Raw genomic sequence first — 23,816 nt, 5'->3', positions numbered from 1 at the left:
TGTCAGAGTGTCAGTACTGAGGGAGAGTCGCATTGTCGGAATAGACAAGCCTCATTTTCTAACCTTCGTGCAACCCGTGTGCTTAAACCAGACGCTACACTGGTGGCCGAACTTCAAAAATAAAGAGCATCATTGGCTGCAAGTTGCACCTACCAGTTCTCACCTACTCCACATACCCTCCCTTGACCCCTTTTCTCCACCCGCTTGACATTTGATCTTCAGTTACATCGCCCGTTTCTATCTCCCACCGCGGAATCTCACTCTACCACTCGCTTTTCCCATCCCCTCGTCCCATCCCTCACCTAAAACTCACTCACTACAGCCTTTTACCAACCCGTCGGTGGCATTGATGGGCAGGGACAAGGCGAGGGGGAGGATTTTGGGAAAGTGGGGGTGGGGGAGAGGGAGGGGCGGCAGTGGACGTTACCTCCTTCTTGATCCATGACCTGAAGGCCACGTTGAGCGACTTGGCGCCATGGACGAGGTAGTTGGCCGGGTGCCGCTGGTTCTCACGCAGGCCTGTGGGGAAGAGTCAGAGGCTGCAACACATCTCCCCATTAATAACGCACAGGATTGAGTGAGCCACGCGTGAAAAGACACTCCCCCCCATCTTCCCGCCCCCACCCTCCCCACTCCTTACCTCTGAACGTGTCCAGCAAGTGCTTCCCGACGTACCAGCAAATCGTCTCGAAGTTCGGGAACTTAAAGAGGTCGGCCGTGTTCAGCCTCTTCTCGATCTCGTATGCTCTGAGGGAAGGGACACAGGGAGAGAGGTGGTTTCACGATCGGTACAGGACGCAGAGAGGCGCAGTATGCTACAGGCGCGTTTCTCCTTCAACGAAAACGTCCCTCTTCCTCCTCCCCCCTTGGCCTGGGCGTTAGGCTCAAGGGCACCATTGACAACCGGGTAAAGAGCGAGAGACAGCGACAGAGGGAGACAGCGACAGAGGGAGACAGCGACAGAGGGAGACAGCGACAGAGGGAGACAGCGACAGAGGGAGACAGCGACAGAGGGAGACAGCGACAGAGGGAGACAGCGACAGAGGGAGACAGCGACAGAGGGAGACAGCGACAGAGGGAGACAGCGACAGAGGGAGACAGCGACAGAGGGAGACAGCGACAGAGGGAGACAGCGACAGAGGGAGACAGCGACAGAGGGAGACAGCGACAGAGGGAGACAGCGACAGAGGGAGACAGCGACAGAGGGAGACAGCGACAGAGGGAGACAGCGACAGAGGGAGACAGCGACAGAGGGAGACAGCGACAGAGGGAGACAGCGACAGAGGGAGACAGCGACAGAGGGAGACAGCGACAGAGGGAGACAGCGACAGAGGGAGACAGCGACAGAGGGAGACAGCGACAGAGGGAGACAGCGACAGAGGGAGACAGCGACAGAGGGAGACAGCGACAGAGGGAGACAGCGACAGAGGGAGACAGACAGAGAGAGAGGGAGACAGACAGAGAGAGAGGGAGAGAGAAAGAGAGAGAGGGAGAGAGACAGAGAGAGAGGGAGAGAGACAGAGAGAGAGGGAGAGAGACAGAGAGAGAGGGAGAGAGACAGAGAGAGAGGGAGAGAGACAGAGAGAGAGGGAGAGAGACAGAGAGAGAGACAGAGAGAGAGACAGAGAGAGAGACAGAGGGAGAGAGAGAGGGAGAGAGGGAGAGAGACAGAGAGAGAGGGAGAGACAGAGAGAGAGGGAGAGACAGAGAGAGAGAGGGAGAGACAGAGAGAGAGAGGGAGAGACAGAGAGAGAGAGGGAGAGACAGAGAGAGAGAGGGAGAGACAGAGAGAGAGAGGGAGAGACAGACAGAGAGAGGGAGAGACAGAGAGAGAGAGGGAGAGACAGAGAGAGAGAGGGAGAGACAGATAGAGAGAGGGAGAGAGTGTAGTAGACAGGGCGATAGATTAGGGCCCCAGGCAGCTGAAGGCATGGCCGCCTATGGTGGAGCGATGGGAATCGGGGGGATGCTCAAGAGGCTGGAATTGAGCGCAGAGATCTCGGAGGGTTGTAGGAGGTTACAGAGATAGAGAGGGTTTTCGGGGCTGGAGGTAGTTACAGAGATAGGGAGGGTTGTAGGGACTGGAGGAGGTTACAGAGATAGGAAGGGTTGTAGGGGCTGGAGGAGGTTACAGAGATAGGGAGGGTTGTAGGGGCTGGAGGAGGTTACAGAGATAGGGAGGGGTGTAGGGGCTGGAGGAGGTTACAGAGATAGAGAGGGTTTTCGGGGCTGGAGGTAGTTACAGAGATAGGGAGGGTTGTAGGGACTGGAGGAGGTTACAGAGATAGGAAGGGTTGTAGGGGCTGGAGGAGGTTACAGAGATAGGGAGGGTTGTAGGGGCTGGAGGAGGTTACAGAGATAGGGAGGGTTGTAGGGACTGGAGGAGGTTACAGAGATAGGGAGGGTTGTAGGGGCTGGAGGAGGTTACAGAGATAGGGAAGGTTGTAGGGGCTGGAGGAGGTTACAGAGATAGGGAGGGTTGTAGGGGGCTGGAGGAGGTTACAGAGATAGGAAGGGTTGTAGGGGCTGGAGGAGGTTACAGAGATAGGGAGGGTTGTAGGGGCTGGAGGAGGTTTACGAATCTTGGCACAACACGAGGGAGAAAGGAATATAAGGATATTGGGGTAGGGGGAGATGAAGTAGGGATTGGGAGAAGGCTGATGTGGAGCCAATACACCAGTATGGAGCAGATAGGCCAAAAGGCCTGTGCGGGAATGCAATTATTGCAAGCTGATGGAAGGCCGCCCAGCAGACTAGACTCTCTTTAGGTCCCAATCTGTGTTGAAATGAAAGGTTTTAACAGTGACTTACTTCAACTGCATTTCGATGTTGAGACTGTGTAGAAAGTTGCCACCAAATGCAATGCAGTCCATTGGTGTGAGTACAGCATGGATCCAACCTGCAGGGGACAGGCAAGATAGCAATGGCTTCAGCAAATTCCAGGACTCCACAAAATATCATACACATTCGCAGCCTTCACACTTTTAAGTCCTGCTCCCCTCAGTCTGCTCCGACAGCGCGGCGCTCCCTCAGCGCTGACCCTCCGACAGTGCGGTGCTCCCTCAGCACTGACCCTCCGACAGCGCGGCGCTCCCTCAGCACTGACCCTCCGTCAGTGCGGCGCTCCCTCAGCGTTGACCCTCCGACAGCGCGGTGCTCCCTCAGCACTGATCCTCCCACAGTGCGGCGCTCCCTCAGCACTGACCCTCCCACAGTGCGGCGCTCCCTCAGCACTGACCCTCCCACAGTGCGGCGCTCCCTCAGCACTGACCCTCCGACAGTGCGGCGCTCCCTCAGCACTGACCCTCCCACAGTGCGGCACTCCCTCAGCACTGACCCTCCCACAGTGCGGCGCTCCCTCAGTGCTGCACTCGCGGACTGGATTACGGGGCTCGAATCTCTGGAACGGGGAGCCCACGATCTCCTAACTCAGGAAGCGAGACAGGAGTGGCACTATCCACTCAGCCACACCTGAGGCCAGAGGTCTGATAACAATGGTGACCTTCTGAGGGAAGTTTGGCCTGACATTCAGCTGGGAAGTTTCCCTGTTGCACCTGGGGTGGGCAAGCAGGCACCAATGGCAGTGGAGCAGACAGCAGCGCCCAGCTTCCGCCAACCCTACCAAGCTCCAATTGGCTACAGAGCCCAAGAGGTCCTGTCGACCGTCATTCTGGCGACGCCCGTCACAGTCAAATAGTCCTGGAACTACTCGTTTGGCGCTCTGCGTGGCTTGCGGTGAAGGATAATTGAATGGTAGGTGTTATTAAGATTAGGCTGGGTGAGGCTTGCTACGCTTATTCAATTCGAGCTCCAAACGCACTGTGAAAACTCAGCAAGGCTCCTTCGACAGCACCTTCCAAGCCTGCGACCTCTACCGCCTAGAAGGACAAGGGCAGCAGGCGGATGGGGAACACCGCCGTCTGCAAGTTCCCCCTCCGAGCCACTCGCCATCCTGACTTGGAAATATATCGGCCGTTCCCTCAGTGTCGCTGGGTCAAAATCCTGGAACTCCCTCCTTAGCAGCGCCGTGGGTGGTACCTACACCACACAGGGACTGCAGCGGCTCAAGAAGGGGGCCCCTCACCCACCACCTTCTCAAGGGGCAATTAGGGATGGGCGACAAATGCCGAGCCCAGACAGCGACGCCCACGCCCCCGTGAAGGGATTAAAACAAAACCGTGGGCCCCGACCTCCGCTCCGGAGCCTTGAGCTTTTTAAATGGAGTCCAACGTCTCGCTCGTGCGGTACTGGGGAGCACAGCGTCTGGGTTACTGGACTGGACTGGACTGGGGCACAAGTTCAAACTCCACCATGGCGGGCAGGAGAACTTAAATTCAGCTCATTAAAGGAATCTGGAAGATCGGTCTCGTTTCGTTTATGGTGGCTGGGTGGCCGTTAAAAACTCCATCCAGTTCACTCACGTCCTTCCAGGGAGGGAAATCTGCCGTCCTTACCCGGTCTGGCCTACATGTGACTCCAGACCCCACAGCCGCGTGGCTGACTCTTTACCCGCCCGGCAGCACGGGGATGGGCAACAACTGCCGGCCTGGACAGCGCCGGATGAAAGTAACGAACCAGAGTCCGTGCCCTGCCACACAATCGCGGGATTTACCAGTCGGGATAAAGAGAGTCTGCCCCTGCTTCACCGAGCAAGTGTAGCACTTGTCCACCTGGTCTCCGTAGAACATCTCGTTCTGGTTGTTGGATGAGCTCCAGCGCTCGAACAGTGCCAGGTTCGCGTTGGTGGGTCTAATCAGATAGAAGATCTTCTCCCCCTGGATACAAAGGGAACGAAAGCTGTCAGGTTGTGGACGTTAAGCATCTTGAAGTATTGCTGAGGGGAGGGACATGTGGCTGAAGCCTTTCGTCTTGCACTCAATCAGGACTAACTGACCCCAAACTCTCCAATCCTCCCTATCTCTGTAACCGACCCCCAAACTCTTCAATCCTCCCTATCTCTGTAACCGACCCCCCAAACTCTCCAATCCTCCCTATCTCTGTAACCGAAACCTAAACTCTCCAATCCTCCCTATCTCTGTAACCGACCCCAAACTCTCCAATCCTCCCTATCTCTGTAACCGACCCCAAACTCTCCAATCCTCCCTATCTCTGTGACCGACCCCCAAACTCTTCAATCCTCCCTATCTCTGTAACCGACCCCAAACTCTCCAATCCTCCCTATCTCTGTAACTGACCCCCAAACTCTCCAACCCTCCCTATCTCTGTAACCGACCCCCAAACTCTCCAATCCTCCCTATCTCTGTGACCGAGACAGGGAGAGTTGTAGGGGGCTGGAGGAGGTTACAGAGATGGGGAGGGTATTGGGGGAGGAGGTTAGAGAGAGAGGGAGGGGAGAGGGGGTTGGAAGAGGTTACAGAGATAGGGAGGATTGTAGGGGATGGAGGAGGTTACAGTGATAGGGAGGGTTGTAGGGGGCTTGAAGGGTTTACAGAGATGGGGAGGGGAGGCGGTTACAGAGATAGGGAGAGGGCGAAAGGGGGAAGAGGTTACAGAGATAGGGAGGTGAGGGAGGGAGTGAAAGAGATGGGGGAGGAGGTTATAGTGATGGGGGAGGAGGTTACAGAGATAGGGTGGGGCGGAGGAAGGTACTGAGATAGGGAGGGGAAGGGGGCAGGGGAGGAGGTTACAGAGATAGTGAGGGGATGGTGGGGGAGGAGGTTACAGAGAGAGGGAGGGGGGAGGGGGTTGGAAGAGGTTACAGAGAGGGAGGATTGTAGGGGATGGAGGAGGTTACAGTGATAGGGAGGGTTGTAGGGGGCTTGAAGGGTTTACAGAGATGGGGAGGGGAGGCGGTTACAGAGATAGGGAGGGGGCGGAGAGGGGGTTACAGAGATAGGGAGGGGGCGAAAGGGGGAAGAGGTTACTGAGATAGGGAGGTGGGGCAGGGAGTGAAAGAGATGGGGAGGAGGTTATAGTGATGGGGGAGGAGGTTACAGAGATAGTGAGGGGATGGTGTGGGAGGAGGTTACAGAGATGTGGTGGGGTGGGGTTGCGAAAGCACCACACATGGATTTGAAAACAAGGGTGAGAATTTGAAAATGGAGGCTCTGTGGACCAGGAGCTAGTGAAGGTCAGCGAGCGGGGGGGCGAATGGGCCAGCGAGCGGGTTTTGGTGTGAGTCGTGTTATGGGGGCTGCAGAGTTTTGCACAATCTCAAGTGAACAGAGGGTGGGAAATGGCAGATGGGAGCTGGCTGGGGGAGTGTTTCGATAGTGAGATAAAACATACGCGCGCAAGCATAGTTACACTCTCCACCCGCAACCTCCCCTCCCCCGCCTCCCACCCCCACCAACGCGCACATACCTTGAGAACGTGGTACCAGACAGACGTGCCCCCAAAGTCGATGTGGAAGTCGGTGTAACTGTCCTTCACCCCCATCAGGCAGTACTTCTGGACGCTGGGCCTCTCGAAGAGCGAGGACTCCGGCCACAGGTTCTCCACCCAGGACAGCTTCCTCACCAGCTTCGGGGTCTCCACGAGATTGGACAGCCTGCGACCGGCCGATCAGAGAGTTAGCAAAGGGTGAGAGAGAGACAGACAGGCTTTGTAATCCTCCACAGCACCTCGGGGATGGCTCCGAAGCGCCTCGCAACCAATTGGGGGACTTGTTTTTAAGCGAAGTGTGACGTGGGAAGCATGGTAGGCAACTTGCGCAGAGCAGGATCCTACAACGTGATAAGTGAGTGCAGGGGAGGGGTGGGTGGTGGGGGGGGGGGATGTCACCACCTGGTTAGCACTGGGTGTGGCCTGCTCTGTGTAGGGCAGAGGGAAGGGCGGGATTGGGTCCCAGCTTCCGTCCGGGGTGCTGCCTGACGCTCCAGTTGGCCCCAGTGCCCAAGACGAGCGCTGCAGTGTGCGATGCACCCCCTCCCACAGTTGAATAGCTCTGGCGGCACATAGTTAATTCAATACATTTTTTAAAAAAAAATTCATTCATGGAACGTGGGCTCTGCTGGCTGGGCCAGCATTTATTGCCCATCCCTCGAGTGAGAAGCTGGTCTCAGTCCCGAAGACCACGGGTCGTCATAAAAACCCCATCTGGTTCACTCGCGTCCCGCAGGGAAGGGAACCCGTCGTCCTTAGCCGGCCTGGCCTACGCGCGACTCCAGACCCCACCGCAACGGGGTTGACTCTCTTAACTGCCCCCTCGCCTAGCCAGCGACGCCCCGTGAACGAGCGAGACGGGCACAGCACCCAGCCGTAGGTTCCCCCCCCCACCCCCCACCCCCGGGCTCGACTCGCCTCCTCACCTGGTGTCGGAGAACTCCAGGCTGATCACGTTCAGCACTTTCTCCCGGTTGCTGCTGTTGTAGTATTTGACAAAGTCGCCGAGCTTCATCTTGCAGTCAGCCTGGCGGGCCACGTCGATAACATCGATAATCTTCTCAGGGCCTGCGGTGGGTGGGTGGGTGGGTGGGTGGGGGGGGGTGAGGTGCGGGTGAGGGAGGTGGGGGGGTGCAGTGGACCCGGGCGAGAGAGAGAGAAGCAGCGGTAAAACAAGGGGCAGTCGCCAGGCAGTCAACAAAATGAATACACAACACTCGCCCTGCCCACCTTCAGCGCACGACACTCGCCCGCCCACCCCCACGTCTGATAGTTGCCCCCCCGCCCGGTGCCCGACAGTCACCCACCTCCCCCGCAGTGCCCAACGCTCACCCCACCCCCGCAGTGGCCCCCCCCCCCACCGACACGCGCGCACTCACCCACGCACCGCTCCACGTCATTCACGGTGAAGGAGCTGGAGGGCACGGTCATGCCAAGGCCGTCCTTCTTGGCCACCAGGATGGGGACACTGAAGCTGTTCTCCTCCAGATACTCCACTGTCAGCTGATATCCCGTCGGCTTCAGGATCACCTCATCTGCACTAGAAAGAGACAGAGGGGACACAGGTCCAATTGCAACAATTAGATCAGGAGTCAAACATCATTAATAAACAAACAGAACAACAGACCTGTTAACTGAGCGCAGTTTAACGTCTCATCTGGAAGGCAGCACAGTGCGGCGCACCTACAGCGCTGACCCTCCGACAGTGCGGTGCTCCTTCAGCACTGACCCTCCAACAGTGCAGCGCTCCCTCAGCACTGACCCTCCAACAGTGCAGCGCTCCCTCAGTACTGACCCTCCAACAGTGCAGCGCTCCCTCAGTACTGATCCTCCAACAGTGCGGCGCTCCCTCAGCACTGACCCTCCAACAGTGCAGCGCTCCCTCAGCACTGACCCTCCAACACTGCAGCGCTCCCTCAGCACTGACCCTCCAACACTGCAGCGCTCCCTCAGCACTGACCTGCCAACACAGCGGCGCTCCGTCAGCACTGACCCTCCGACAGGGCAGCACTCCGTCAGCGCGTTGCACCCACAGCCCTGACTCTCCCACAGTGCGGCACTCCCTCAGCACTGACCCTCCGACAGTGCGGCGCTCCCTCTGCACTGACCCTCCCATAGTGCAGCGCTCCCTCTGCATTGACCCTCCCACAGTGCGGTGCTCCCTCAGCACTGACCCTCCCACAGTGCGGCGCTCCCTCAGCACTGACCCTCTGTCAGCGCGACGTTCCCTCAGCACTGACCCTCCGACAGTCCCGCACTCCCTCAGCACTGACCCTCCGACAGTGCAGCGCTCCCTCAGCACTGACCCTCCGACAGTGCGGCGCTCCCTCAGCACTGACCCTCCCACAGTGCGGTGCTCCCTCAGCACTGACCCTCCCACAGTGCAGCGCTCCCTCAGCACTGACCCTCCAACAGTGCAGCGCTCCCTCAGCACCGCATTGAGAACTGCCAGCCTCGATTACGGGGCTCGAGTCTCTGCAGTGGGACCTCGAACCCGTGAGTTGTCGACTCAGAGTCCGGAGCGAGACCTGACTGAGGTTTGGCTGATGGGCAGGGGGTGAGTCGCTGACATGACAGTACGGGAAAACATTCTACAAAAAGGCCCCCAGATAGAGAAACAACGACCAGATTATTGCTTCTCCAGTTAGGAGGGACCACCGATTGATCCTACCTTGGAAATGTCCGACTCCGGAGCTCTTTAATAAAGATCTGACTCCCGGTTTGGACCGGCTGTGACCTGTCCACAGTGTAGAGATTATCTGGCTTCGGCCAGCTTTTCCTCCTTTTCACTGGCGTGTTCAAGAGAGAGCGAGAGAGAGAGAGAGAGAGAAACAAAACTTGAATCAAAACTACCAAAAATTTAACAGATTGGTCTAAAAACCTTTTAACTGTCTCGAGTGTGCGGCACTGCGAACGAAAGCCTGCATTTCTATAGCACCTTTCGTGACCCCAAAGCTTCCCAAATCGCTTCACGGCCAATGAAGTGCTTTGCTTGAAGTGCAGATATTGTTCCAGTGTATGAAACACAGCAGCCATTTTGTGCACAGCAAGCTTCCACAAACAGCATAGGGATAATGACCAGATAATCTCTAGTGTACTGATGTTGGTTGAGGGATAAATATTGGGTCCCAGCACGCTGGCGATGACGCACTACCCTACTCTTCTTCCAATAGTGGCATTGGGATCTTTTACACTCAGCTGAGAGGGCAGACACTTCATTCTGAAACACGGCACCTACAATGCGACGCTCCCTCAGTACTGACCCTCTGACACTGCGGTGCTCTCTCAGTACTAACCCTCCGACAGTGCGGTGCTCTCTCAGTACTAACCCTCCAACAATGTGGCACTCCCTCAGCACTGATCTCCAGTCAATGCGGCGCTCCCTCAGTACTGACCCGCCGACAGTGCAGCGCTCCCTTAGTACTGACCCTCTGACACTGCGGTGCTCTCTCAGTACTAACGCTCCGACAGTGCGGTGCTCTCTCAGTACTAACCCTCCGACAATGCGGCACTCCCTCAGCACTGACCCTCCGACAGTGCAGCGTTCCCTTAGTACTGACCCTCCGACAGTGCGGCGCAGCCTCAGCACTGACCCTCCGACAGTGCAGCGCTCCCTTAGTACTGACCCTCTGACACTGCGGTGCTCTCTCAGTACTGACCCCCGGACAATGCGGCGCTCCCTCACTACTGACCCTCCGACAGTGCGGCGCTGCCTCACTATTGACCCTCCGACAGTGCGGCGCTCCCTCAGCACTGACCCTCCGACCGTGCAGTGCTCCCTCACCACTGACCCTCCGACAGTGCGGCGCTCCCTCAGTACTGACCCTCCGACAATGTGACGCTCCTTCAGCACTGACTCTCCGACAGTGCGGCGCTCCCTTACCACTGACCCTCCGACAGTGCGGCGCTCCCTCAGCACTGACCCTCCGACAGTGCGGCGCTCCCTCAGTACTGACTCTCCGACAATGTGACGCTCCTTCAGCACTGACCCTCCGACAGTGCGGCGCTCCCTCACCACTGACCCTCCGACAGTGCGGCGCTCCCTCAGCACTGACCCTCTGACAGTGCGGCGCTCCCTCAGCGCTGACCCTCCGACAGTGCGGCGCTCCCTCAGCACTGACACCCAGTATTTCTATTTCCTTCTCCCTGATGTGTTTATCTAGCTTCCACCCCCACCACATACACCAACACTATTCTCCTCAATCACTCCCTGTTGGAGCGAGTTCCACACTCTCCAGGTAAAGAACTTTCCCTTGAACTCCCCCGATTGGATTTATTAGTGACTGTGCCCCTCGTTCTGGTCTCCCACACAAATGGAAACCTTTGCTCTAGGTCTGCCTTATCGAAACTCCTGATGGTTTCAAAGGCTTCTATCAAGTTACCCCTCAGCTTCTCTTTGCTAGAAAAAAAAAGAGCCCCAGCCTGTTCAACCTTTGCTAAAAGTGCTAATCTCTCGGTTCTGCAATGAATCCTTTTTTGCACCTTCTCCAGAGCGTCGATGCCAGTGTTTGTGATGGAAACCAGACCTGCGAACAGAAAGCGTGTTTAAGGAGAAACGAGGCCTTGGTGGATGGGGTGGGGGGCGACGTCGGTCAGTCAGTCAGAAGGCAGGCCCGTGCCCCTCTCAGCCTGGAATCCCCCTGTCACACAGCAGCAGGAGTGGAGCCTACCTCAAGTCAAGGAGCTCAGACAAGGGGAGGGTACTTACTCACGGAGGGTCCATGCGCCTTCTCACAGTTCGGGCAGTGGTACAAGTCGATCTCTGCCGCCTTGTCTTCCTCCACGCCGACACAGCTGTAAACACAGTCACCGCACGGATAGGTTAACAGCATGTTCCCTTAATACTGGCACCAGGTCCGTGGGCAGGGACACCCCCAGACTGGTCGCATTTCCAACTCAATGGGCACGCATTGGCCATCAGGAGCTGCATCCCAGAGCTGTCAAACTGCACCCTCTGGCCTTTCTCAAAGTGCTCAAAGCTAAAAGGAAATTAGAATCACACAGCGTCATGGGGAAACTGTGGTTAAAGCGTTAAGGAAGTCCAACATGGGCAGAACCCATCACTGCTCGACCCCCAACCTCGGGTGGTGTCTGTATACTGACTGGCATCTCTCAGTCCCTCTATCTCTCTATCAGGGAGATATCTGTACACTGACTGGTGTATCTCAATCCCTCTCTCTATCAGGGAGATATCTGTACGTTGACTGGTGTCTCTCAGTCCCTCTCTCTGGGAGATATCTATACATTGACTGGTGTCTCTCAGTCCCTCTCTCTCTCTCAGGGAGATATCTGTACACTGACTGGTGTCTCTCAGTCCCCTCTCTCTCAGGGGGAGATATCTGTACACTGACTGGTGTCTCTCAGTCCCTCTCTCTCTCTCAGGGAGATATCTGTACACTGACTGGTGTCTCTCAGTCCCCTCTCTCTCAGGGGGAGATATCTGTACACTGACTGGTGTCTCTCAGTCCCTCTCTCTCTCTCAGGGAGATATCTGTACACTGACTGGTGTCTCTCAGTCCCCTCTCTCTCAGGGGGAGATATCTGTACACTGACTGGTGTCTCTCAGTCCCTCTCTCTCTCAGGGAGATATCTGTACACTGACTGGTGTCTCTCAGTCCCCTCTCTCTTTCTCTCTCAGGGAGATATCTGTACACTGACTGGTGTCTCTCAGTCCCTCTCTCTCTCTCAGGGAGATATCTGTACACTGACTGGTGTCTCTCAGTCCCTCTCTCTCTCTCTCTCAGGGAGATATCTGCACACTGACTGGTGTCTCTCAGTCCCTCTCTCTCTCTCTGGGAGATATCTGTACACTGACTGGTGTCTCTCAGTCCCTCTCTCTCTCTCTCAGGGAGATATCTGCACACTGACTGGTGTCTCTCAGTCCCTCTCTCTCTCTCTCTGGGAGATATCTGTACACTGACTGGTGTGTCTCTCTCTCTCTCTCTCTCAGGGAGATATCTGCACGCTGACTGGTGCCTCTCAGTCCCTCTCTCTCTTCTCACAAGGAAATATCTGTACACTGACTGGTGTCTCTCAGTTTCTCTCTCTCTCAGGGAGATATCTGTACACTGACTGGTGTCTCTCAGTCCCCTCTCTCTCAGGGAGATATCTGTACACTGACTGGTGTCTCTCAGTCTGTCTCAGGGAGATACCTGTACACTGACTGGTGTCTCTGAGCCCCCCTCTCTCTCAGGGAGATATATGTATGCTGACTGGTGTCTCTGAGCCCCTCTCTCTCTCAGGGAGATATCTGCACACTGACTGGTGTCTCTCAGTCCCTCTCTCTCTCTCTGGGAGATATCTGTACACTGACTGGTGTCTCTCAGTCCCTCTCTCTCTCTCTCAGGGAGATATCTGCACACTGACTGGTGTCTCTCAGTCCCTCTCTCTCTCTCTCTGGGAGATATCTGTACACTGACTGGTGTGTCTCTCTCTCTCTCTCTCTCAGGGAGATATCTGCACGCTGACTGGTGCCTCTCAGTCCCTCTCTCTCTTCTCACAAGGAAATATCTGTACACTGACTGGTGTCTCTCAGTTTCTCTCTCTCTCAGGGAGATATCTGTACACTGACTGGTGTCTCTCAGTCCCCTCTCTCTCAGGGAGATATCTGTACACTGACTGGTGTCTCTCAGTCTGTCTCAGGGAGATACCTGTACACTGACTGGTGTCTCTGAGCCCCCCTCTCTCTCAGGGAGATATATGTATGCTGACTGGTGTCTCTGAGCCCCTCTCTCTCTCAGGGAGATATCTGTGCACTGACTGGTGTCTCTCAGTCCCTCTGCCTCAGGGAGATATTTGTACACTGACTGATGCCTCTCAGTCCCTCTCTCTCTTCTCACAAGGAGATAGCTGTACACTGACTGGTGTCCCTCAGTCCCTCTCTCTCAGGGAGATAGAACCATAGAAAAGTTACAGCACAGAAGGAGGCCATTCGGCTTATCTTGTCCATGCCAGCCCGAGGACACCCAGGTGCCCTTTCTAATCCCACCTTCCTGCACCCGGCCCATAGCCCTGCAGCTTACAGCACTTAAGGTGCAGATCCAGGTACTTTTTAAAAGAGTTTAGAGTTTTTGCCTCTACCACCAACTTGGGCAGCGAATTCCAGACACCAACTACCCTCTGCGTTAAAAAGTTCCTCCTCATGTCCCCCCGACACCCTCTGCCACTTATCTTGAATCTATGTCCCCTAGTTCTAGAATTCTCCATCAAGGGAAACAATTTTATCCTGTCCACTCTATCTATTCCCCTCATAATTTTGTACACCTCAATCAAGTCACCTCTCTGCCTTTTTTGTTCTAAGGAAAATAACCCTAACCTATCCAATCTCTCCTCGTAGCTACACTTTTCTAACCCTGGCAACATTCTTGTAAACCTCCTCTGCACTCTCTCCAGAGCTATTACGTCCTTCCTGTAATGTGGTAACCAGAACTGCACACAATACTCCAGTTGTGGCCTCATCAGTGTTTTATACAATTCCAACATTATATCCTTACTTTTATATTCTATACCTCTGCCAATGAAGGAGAGCATTCCATATGCCTTCTTTATAACCTTGTCTACTTGAACTGCTGCCTTCAGGGACCTGTGTACTTGTACGCCAAGATCTCTCACTTCATCTACCCCTCTTAGTATATTCCCATTTATTGTGTAATCCCTGTAACTGTTTGACCTCCCTAAATGTATGATCTCACACTTCTCAATGTTAAAATCCATCTGCCACTTTACCGCCCACTCCACCAACCCATCTATATCGTTTGTACACTGACTGGTGCCTCTCAGTCCTTCTCTCTCAGGGAGGTATCTGTACACTTGACTGGTGTCTCCCAGTCTCTCTCTCTCTCTCTCTCTCTCAGGGTGATATGTGTACACTGACAGGTGTCTCTCAGTCCCTCTCTCTCAGTGAGATAGTGGCTTGCCATCCAACCCTGCGTCAAATCTGCACGACCCTGTCCAACCCAACATCAACTCTGCACGACCCCGTCCAACCCGACGTCAGCTCTGCACGACCCCGTCCAACCCGACGTCAGCTCTGCACGACCCCGTCCAACCCGACGTCATCTCTGCACGACCCCGTCCAACCCGACGTCAACTCTGCACGACCCCGTCCAACCCGACGTCAGCTCTGCACGACCCCGTCCAACCCGACGTCAACCCTGCACGACCCCGTCCAACTCGACGTCAACCCTGCACGACCCCGTCCAACCCGACGTCAACCCTGCACGACCCCGTCCAACCCGACGTCAACCCTGCACGACCCCGTCCAACCCGACGTCAACCCTGCACGACCCCGTCCAACCCGACGTCAACCCTGCACGACCCCGTCCAACCCGACGTCAACCCTGCACGACCCCGTCCAACCCGACGTCAACCCTGCACGACCCCGTCCAACCCGACGTCAACCCTGCACGACCCCGTCCAACCCGACGTCAACCCTGCACGACCCCGTCCAACCAGACATCAACCCTGCACGACCCCGTCCAACCCGACGTGAACTATGTACGACCCCGTCCAACCCAACGTCAGCTCTACGACCCCGTCCAACCCAACGTCAGCTCTACGACCCCGTCCAACCCAACGTCAGCTCTACGACCCTGTCTAACCCAACGTCAGCTCTGTACGACCCCATCCAACCCAACGTCAGCTCTGCACGACCCCGTCCAACCCAACGTCAGCTCTACGACACCGTCCAACCCGACGTCAACTCTGCACGACTCCGTCCAACCCAACGTCAACTCTGCACGTCCCCGTCCAACCCGACGTGAACTATGTACGACCCCGTCCGCCCCAACGTCAGCTCTATGACCCCGTCCAACCCAACGTCAGCTCTACGACCCCGTCCAACCCAACGTCAGCTCTGTACGACCCCATCCAACCCAACGTCAGCTCTACGACCCCATCCAACCCAACGTCAGCTCTACGACCCCGTCCAACCCGACGTGAACTATGTACAACCCCGTCCGCCCCAACGTCAGCTCTATGACCCCGTCCAACCCAACGTCAGCTCTACGACCCCGTCCAACCCAACGTCAGCTCTACAACCCCGTCCAACCCAACGTCAGCTCTGTACGACCCCATCCAACCCAACGTCAGCTCTGCACGACCCCGTCCAACCCAACGTCAGCTCTACGACACCGTCCAACCCAACGTCAGCTCTACACGAACCCGTTCAACCCAACGTCAACTCTGCACGACCCCGTCCAACCCAACATCAACTCTACACGACCCCGTCAAACCCAACGTCAACTCTGCACGACCCCGTCCAACCCAACGTCAACTCTGCACGACCCCGTCCAACCCAATGTGAACTATGTACGACCCCGTCCAACCCAACGTGAACACTCTACAGCACGAATGTGAACAGTCTTTGACCTTGTTTAACCTTATGCTAAGACACACATCCACATCCTAGCCATATAAATACTGTGGCTACAAGTGCAGGTCAGAAGCTCGGAACCCTGCAATGAGTAACTCATCTCCTGACTCCCCAAAGCCTGTCCACCAGCTACAGGGCACAAGTCAGGAGTGTGATGGAATACTCTCTGCTTGTCTGGATGAGTGCAGCTCCAACACTCAAGAAGCATGACACCATCCAGGGCAAAGCGGCCCCCTTGATTGGCACCCCATCCACCACCTTCAACATTTACTCCCTCCACCACCGACGCACAGTGGCAGCAGTGTGTGTACCATCTACAAGATGCACTGCAGCAGCTCGCCAAGGCTCCTCCGATAGCACCTTCCAAACACACGACCTCTACCATCTAGAAGGACAAGGGCAGCAGACACATGGGGAACACCACCGCCTGCAAGTTCCCCTTCGAGCCACTCACCATCCTGACTTGGAAATATATCCTTCACTGTCAATGGGTCAAAATCCAGGAACTCCCTCCCAACAGCACTGTGGGTGTACCTGCACCACACGGGCTGCAGCGCTTCGAGATGGTAGCTCACCACCAGCTCCTCAAGCGGTAATTAGGGATGGGCAAATAAATGCCGGCCTAGCCAGCGATGCCCACACCCCATGAACGAATAAAAAAAAACAGTATTTATACAACGCTATGAATCGCTTTAAAGGCGTTGTTCTTAATTCAGTTATCACATTTGTAATAAGTCTGCGAAATTGTCAAAGAGAAGGCTCTGGATATTCCAGCACAGTGCACACAAGGCAACTCTGTCCACTCTGCTCCCGTACAGCCTGCGCACATACCATATTGCCTTGTGAGTCTTTCCCTGCTTGTATTGAGTACAAGGGTAGCCCACGCATGAATAACTGAAACCAGAAACCATACTCCCCAACTCTGCACATCTCACACCCCCAAATGGCTCGTCTGTGGCTGGACTATCTCAGCCCAGTGGGAACCCACCCTGGAAAACTAGGAATCCTTCCGTATCGAACCAGACACAAACCCCCAGTCAATCCTCCCCTGTTCCACCCGGGAACACAGTCCCGCAGTCACCTCCACACACATTCACCAGCCTCAGGGGAGGGGGTTTATTTTGGGCGAGGTGGTTTAATTTGGGTGGGGGAGGGGAGGGTTTATTTTGGGGGATTTATTTTGGCAGCATGTGGGTTTATTATGGGGTGTGGGTTTATTTATGGGGGTGAGGGTTTATTTATGGGGGTGCGGGTTTATTATGGGGCAGTGGGTTTATTTATTGGGGCTGGGATTTATTATGGGGTTTGTTTAGGCCATAAGACGTAGGAGCAGAAGTAGGCTGTTCGGCCCATCAAGTCTGCTCCGCCATTCAATGAGATCATGGCTGATCTGATAATCCTTAGCTCCACTTTCCTGCCTTTCCCCTATAACCCTTGATTCCCTTACTGATTAAAAACCTGTCTATCTCAGCCTTGAATATACTTAACGGCCCAGCCTCTACTGTCCTCTGCGGTAAAGAATTCCACAGATTCACTACCCTCAGAAAGAAGAAATTCCTCCTCATCTTTGTCTTAAATGGGCACCCCCTTACTCTGAGATTATGCACTCTGGTCCTAAACTCTCCCACAAGGGGAAACAACCTCTCAGCATTTACCCTGTCAAGCCCCCTAAGAATCTTATATGTTTCAATAAGGTCGCCTCTCATTCTTCTAAACTCCAATGAGTACAGGCCCAACCGACTCAACCTCTCCTCATAAGAAAATCCCTCCATACCCGGGATCAACCTAGTGAACCTTCTCTGGGCTGCCTCCAATGCCAGTATATCTTTCCTTAGATAAGGGGACCAAAATTGTTCACAATTTCTCGGTGTGGTCTAACTAGTGCCTTGTATAGTTTTAGCAAGACTTCCCTATTTTTTTTACTCCATTCCCTTTGGAATAAAGGCCAACATTCAATTTGCCTTCCCTATTACCTGTTGAACTTGTATGTTAGCTGTTTGTGATTCATGCACAAGGACCCCCAAATCTGTGCTGCAGCTTTCTGCAGTCTTTCTCCATTTAAATAATATTCAGCTCCTCTATCCTTCCTGCCAAAGTGCATAACCTCACATTTTCCCACATTATATTCCATGTGCCAAGGTTTTGCCCACTCACTTAACCTGTCTATATCCCTCCGTAGACTCTTTGTGCCATCCTCAACACTTGCCTTCCCATTTATTTTTGTGTCATCCGCAAACTTGCCGATAGTACATTCACTTCCCTCATCCAAGTCATTTATATTGTAAATAATTGTGGCCCCAGCACTGATCCCTGTGGCACTCACTAGTTACAAGTTGCCATCCCGAAAATGCCCCTCTTATCCCATCTCTCTGTCTTCTATTAGTTAGCCAATCCTCTATTCATGCTAATCCCCAACACCATGGGCTCTCATCTTATTATGCAGCCTTATGTGCGGTACCTTATCAAATGCCTTTTGGAAATCCAAATATATTATATCTACTGGTTCCCCTTTATCTATCCTGCTTGTTACCTCCTCAAAGAATTCTAATAAATTTGTCAGGTATGATTTTCCCTTCATGAAGCCACGCTGACTGCTTGATTAGATTATGCATTTCTAAATGCTCTGCTGTTACATCCTTTATAATAGACTCCAGCATTTTCCCAATGACAGATGTTAAGCTAACTGGCCTATAGTTAACTGTTTTATGGGGATGGGAGTTTATTATGGGGTCTATTTATGGGGGTGTGGGTTTACTTATGGAGGTGCGGGTTTATTAAGTCTTTATTATTTATGTAGGGTTTATTTAGGTGTACATTGTTTATGGTGTATTTATGAGGGGTTTAGGTGTATTTGGGGTTGTGCAGGTTTATTTAATTCGCAGGCCCAGGAGGATTCTCCCTCTCCTTTCCCTGTTTCGTATTTATGGAATTTATTATTAATGGGGTTTTGGTGGAGGGTTTTATTTTTTATGGGGTTTGTTGGGGGGAGGGGGTTTATTATTTATGGGGTTTGTTGGGGGGGGGGGAGGGGGTTTATTATTTATGGGTTTGTTGGGGGGGGTTTATTATTTATGGGGTTTGTTGGGGGGAGGGGGTTTATTATTTATGGGGTTTGTTGGGGGGAGGGGTTTATTATTTATGGGGTTTGTTGGGGGAGAGGGGGTTTATTATTTATGGGGTTTGTTGGGGGGGAGGGGGTTTATTATTTATGGGGTTTGTTGGGGGGAGGGGGTTTATTTTTTATGGGGTTTGTTGGGGGGGAGGGGGTTTATTATTTATGGGGTTTGTTGGGGGGGGAGGGGGTTTATTATTTATGGGGTTTGTTGGGGGGAGGGGGTTTATTATTTATGGGGTTTGTTGGGGGGAGGGGGTTTATTATTTATGGGGTTTGTTGGGGGGAGGGGGTTTATTATTTATGGGGTTTGTTGGGGGGGGGGGTTATTATTTATGGGGTTTGTTGGGGGGGAGGGGGTTTATTATTTATGGGGTTTGTTGCGGGGGAGGGGGTTTATTATTTATGGGGTTTGTTGGGGGGAGGGGGTTTATTATTAATGGGGTTTTGTATTTATTGGGGGAGGGGGTTTATTATTTATCAGGTTTATTTTAGGGTTTATTATTTATGGGGTTTAGTATTTATTGGGGGAGGGGGTTTACTATTTATCGGGTTTATTATTCATCGGGTTTGTTTTAGGGGTTATCATTTTTCGAGTTTAGTATTTATTGGGGAGGGGATTTATTAGTTATGGGGTTTATTATTTATGGGGTTTATTTTAGGGTTTATCATTTATGGGTTTATTATTTATTGAGGAGGTTTATTATTTATTCAGGGTGGGGTTTATTATTTAAGGGGTTTAAGGGTTTATTATTAGGGTTTATTATTTATGATGTTTATTATTTATTGCAGAGGGGGTTTATTATTTATAGGGTTTATTATTTTTGGGGTAGAAGTTTATTATTTATCGGGTTTATTATTTATGGGGTATATTTTAGGATTTATTATTTATGGGGTTTGTTAGGGGAGGGAGTTTATTTTTTATGGGGTTTATTTTAGGGTTTATCATTTATGGGGTTTATTATTCATTGGGGGAGGGGGTTTATTATTTATGGTGCTTATTTTAGGGTTTACCATTTATGGGGTTTATTATTTGTTGGGGGAGGGGATTTATTTATGGGGTTTATTATTTATGGGGTTGATTACTCATTGGGGTTTATTTTAGGATTTATTATTTATTGGGGGAGAGGGTTTATTATTTTAGGATTTATTATTTATTGGGGATGGGGATTTATTGTTTATTGGGAGGGGGTTTATTATTTTATGGTTTATTAGTTATTGGGGGAGTTATTTATGGGTTTATTATTTCTGTGGTTTATTATTTATGGGGGCTGAGGGGTTTATTATTTTGAGTTTATTATTTATGGGGGACAGGGGTTTATTATTTATTGGGGAGGGGGTTATTTATGGGTTTATTATTTATGGGGGCTGAGGGGTTTATTATTTATGCAGTTTATTATTTTTGGGGGAGGGGGTTTATTATTTATGGGGAGAGGATTTATTATTTATAGGTTTATTATTTATTGGGGAGGGGTTTATTATTTTAGGGTTTATTATTTATGGGGGCAGGAGGTTTATTATTTTAGGGTTTATAATTTATGGGTGAGGGGATTTATTATTTATGGGGTGAGGGGTTTAGTTTTTGTGGGTCAATGGGTTTGTTATTTATGGGTTGAGGGGTTTATTATTTATTGGTTTATTATTTATGGGGTGAGTGGTTTATTATTTTTGGGGGCAGGAGGTTTATTATTTATGGGGGCAGGAGGTTTATTATTTATGGAGTGAGTGGTTTATTATTTGAGGGGGCAGGAGGTTTATTATTTGTGGGGGCAGGGGTTTATTATTTATGGGGGCAGGAGGTTTATTATTGGTGGGGTTTATTATTTATGGGGGCAGGAGGTTTATTATTGGTGGGGTTTATTATTTATGGGGGCAGGAGGTTTATTATTTGTGAGGTTTATTATTTGTGGGGGCAGGAGGTTTATTATTGGTAGGGTTTATTATTTATGGGGGCAGGAGGTTTATTATTGGTGGGGTTTATTATTTATGGGGGCAGGAGGTTTATTATTGGTGGGGTTTATTATTTATGGGGGAAGGAGGTTTATTATTGGTGGGGTTTATTATTTATGGGGGCAGGAGGTTTATTATTGGTGGGGTTTATTATTTATGGGGGCAGGAGGTTTATTAGTTGTGGGGTTTATTATTTATGGGGGCAAGAGGTTTATTATTTGTGGGGTTTATTATTTATGGGGGCAGGAGGTTTATTATTGGTGGGGTTTATTATTTATGGGGGCAGGAGGTTTATTATTTGTGGGGTTTATTATTTATGGGGGCAGGAGGTTTATTTATTTCCCAGGCCCAGGGGACCCGCCCCCCTCGCCCTGTCAACAATCCCCCCTCCCTCCACACAGCCCTGAAGCCCGAGGCCTCCCCTCGCTCACCTGCCGTGGAACCAGTCCTGACACACATCGCACTCGATCATGAAACGGGTCACATCGTACGGTAACCGGCAGAGGCAGTAAACCGGCACCGACGCCATTGTCCCGGGGGCCAGGGGCCGAGCACCGGGCTCCAGTCCGCACATTCCACTGAGCCCGGCGGGGGCCCACCCGCTCTCTCGCTCTCCGTTAAAGGAACACCCGAGCCCGCCGAAATCAGAATAAAACCGGGGGAATATTCAGCCAGAAATTATTCATTTCCATAAAGTTAAAAGTGAAATCGCTCCGTTCCCATTCGCACTTTCGTTGCGGCGGCGGAGGCACCCAGTACACCCACTCCATCGCCGGGCCGCACTTTCCACAGCGCCGACCTGTCACCCTCTCACCCCTTATTCAAAGAACTCCTCATCCCTCCCCCCACCGCGGCCATCAGAATAATACCCGGGGAATATTCACTCCCAGAATTATTAACTTTAATGGAGCTATAACTGAAATCGCTCCATTCCCATTCGCACTTTCGCCGCGAGGGAGGCGACTCCCAAACCACGCGCTGCAATCCCGGGCCGCACTTTCCACGGAGCCCGGCGGCGCCCCCCAACCCCCTCTCACTCTTTGTTAAAGGAACACCTGATCTCGCCGTAATCAGAATAATAGCCGGGGATTATTCAACCAGGATTTATTTATTTATTTCTATAACGTTAAAGTTGAAATCGCTCCGTTCCCATTCGCACTTTCGTCGGGGCGGAGACTCCCTATCCACCAATTCCGTTCCCGGGCTGCACATTCCTCACAACCAGGCTGCTCTGCTCTCACTATTTATTAAAATAACTCTTCATCCTCTTACAATCACAATAATTTTCCTGCAATATACACCCCCAAAATTATTCTTTTTAATAAAGGCAGAATTGAAGTCGCTCCGTTCCCATTCGTACTTTCGACGCGGCAGAGACTCCCAATCCACAAACTTTATTCCAGCCCCGCCCTTTTCACATAGGTGGACGGCGCCACCCCCTACCCTCACGGCTTTTAAAAAAGAACTCATGAGCTCCTCGCAACTGCAATAATAGCCCGTGTTTATTCAATGAAAAATAGATTTATTTTCATATAGGTACAACTGAAATCACTCCGTTCGCTTTCGCACTTTCGTCGGGGCGGAGACTCTTCAATCCACCAACTCCATCCCGCACTTTTCCTGATGGCCGAGCGATCGCTCGCTATTAAACCAACTCCTCTTCATCTCATCGTCAGAATAACATCGGCGGAAATTAGACTTCGGAATCATTAAGTTTAATGAACGTTAACTGGAAATCGCTCCATTCCCGGTCGCACTTTCGAGTCAACAAGCCAGCGACTTCGTTCCGGCAGCCGCACTTTCCACCCACCCTGGTACACCTCTTTCACTCGCTATTAAACCACCTCTCCGTCCTCCTCTACGTGTAATAATATCTTGAGAATATTCACCACTGAACTATTTACTCTTTTGATATTAAACATGAAGTCGCTCGGTTCGCAGTCGCACTTTCGTCCCTGGAGGAAGGTGGGGGAGAAGGAAAGAGAGGCTCAGCTTCCCTCTTGGTCGCACTTTCCACACAGCCCTCCCCTCACTCGCTCCGAGAGGAACTCATTATCCTCCCGTCATCAGAATAACATCTGGAGAATATTCCCCGCCGAATTTTTAATTTTAATCAACTTAAACGTGAAAGTACTCCGTTCGAATTCGCAGTTTCGTCACTGCAGAGACTCCACCCCCCCCCCCCCAACTTCATCCACCTCCTTCCAACAAATTCTTATCCTCTCCTCATCATCATATTATTATGCTGAGGATATTCAACCCTGAATTATTTATTTTCACGAAGTTCAATTTGAAATCGTTCAGGGAGACTTTTTAAAAATTCATTCCTGGGATGTGGGCTTCGCTGGCTGGGCCCATCCCCAATTGCCCCCTTGAGAAGGTGGGGGTGAGCTGCCTTCTTGAGCCGCTGCAGTCCGTGTGGTGTAGGTGCACCCACAGCGCTGTTAGGGAGGGAGTTCCGGGATTTTGACCCAGCGACAGTGAAGGAACGGTCAGTCGGTGGTGGAGGGAGTGAATGTTTGTGGATGTGATGCCAGTCAAGCTTTGTCCTGGATGGTGTCGAGCTTCTTGAGTGTTGTTGGAGCTGCACTCATCCAGGCAAGTGGGGAGTATTCCATCACACTCCTGACTTGTGCCTTGTAGACGGTGGACAGGCTTTGGGAAGTCAGGAGGTGAGTTTCTCGCCACACAACTCTCAGCCTCTGACCTGCTCTTGTAGCTACAGTATTTATATGGCTAGTCCAGTTCTGTTTCTGGTCAATGGTAACCCCCAGGATGTTGATAGTGGGGGATTCAGTGATGGTAATGCTATTGAATGTCATGGAGAGATGGTTAGATTCTCTCTTGTTGGAGATGGTCATTGCCTGGCATTTGTTTGGCATGAATGTTATTTGCCACTTGTCAGACCAAGCCTGGATATTGTCCAGGTCTTGCTGCATTTAGACATGGACTGCTTCAGTATCTGAGGAGTCGCGAATGGTGCTGAACATTGTGCAACCATCAGCGAACATCCCCGCTTCTGACCTTATGGTGGAA

General features: G+C 52.3%; 1 protein-coding gene across 1 annotated transcript in view; it reads right to left on the bottom strand.

The window, feature by feature from the left end:
* LOC144672890 (histone lysine demethylase PHF8-like) overlaps positions 1-21,511 on the bottom strand; it is a 34,733-nt gene extending 13,222 nt beyond the window's left edge. Inside the window, 10 exon segments of the mRNA XM_078534891.1 lie at positions 428-519; positions 641-747; positions 2,812-2,899; positions 4,613-4,775; positions 6,325-6,511; positions 7,272-7,413; positions 7,725-7,885; positions 9,017-9,134; positions 11,054-11,139; positions 21,212-21,511. Coding sequence (XP_078391017.1) covers positions 428-519; positions 641-747; positions 2,812-2,899; positions 4,613-4,775; positions 6,325-6,511; positions 7,272-7,413; positions 7,725-7,885; positions 9,017-9,134; positions 11,054-11,139; positions 21,212-21,354 — 1,287 coding nt within the window. The 5' untranslated portion in view covers positions 21,355-21,511.
* Between the last annotated feature and the right edge of the window lie 2,305 nt (positions 21,512-23,816).

This window comes from Cetorhinus maximus, unplaced genomic scaffold (genome assembly GCF_964194155.1).
Source record: "Cetorhinus maximus unplaced genomic scaffold, sCetMax3.hap1.1 HAP1_SCAFFOLD_138, whole genome shotgun sequence".
NCBI lineage: Eukaryota > Metazoa > Chordata > Chondrichthyes > Lamniformes > Cetorhinidae > Cetorhinus > Cetorhinus maximus.
Note: the sequence above shows the minus strand (reverse complement) of the source record. Positions and strands in the feature narration are given on the sequence as shown.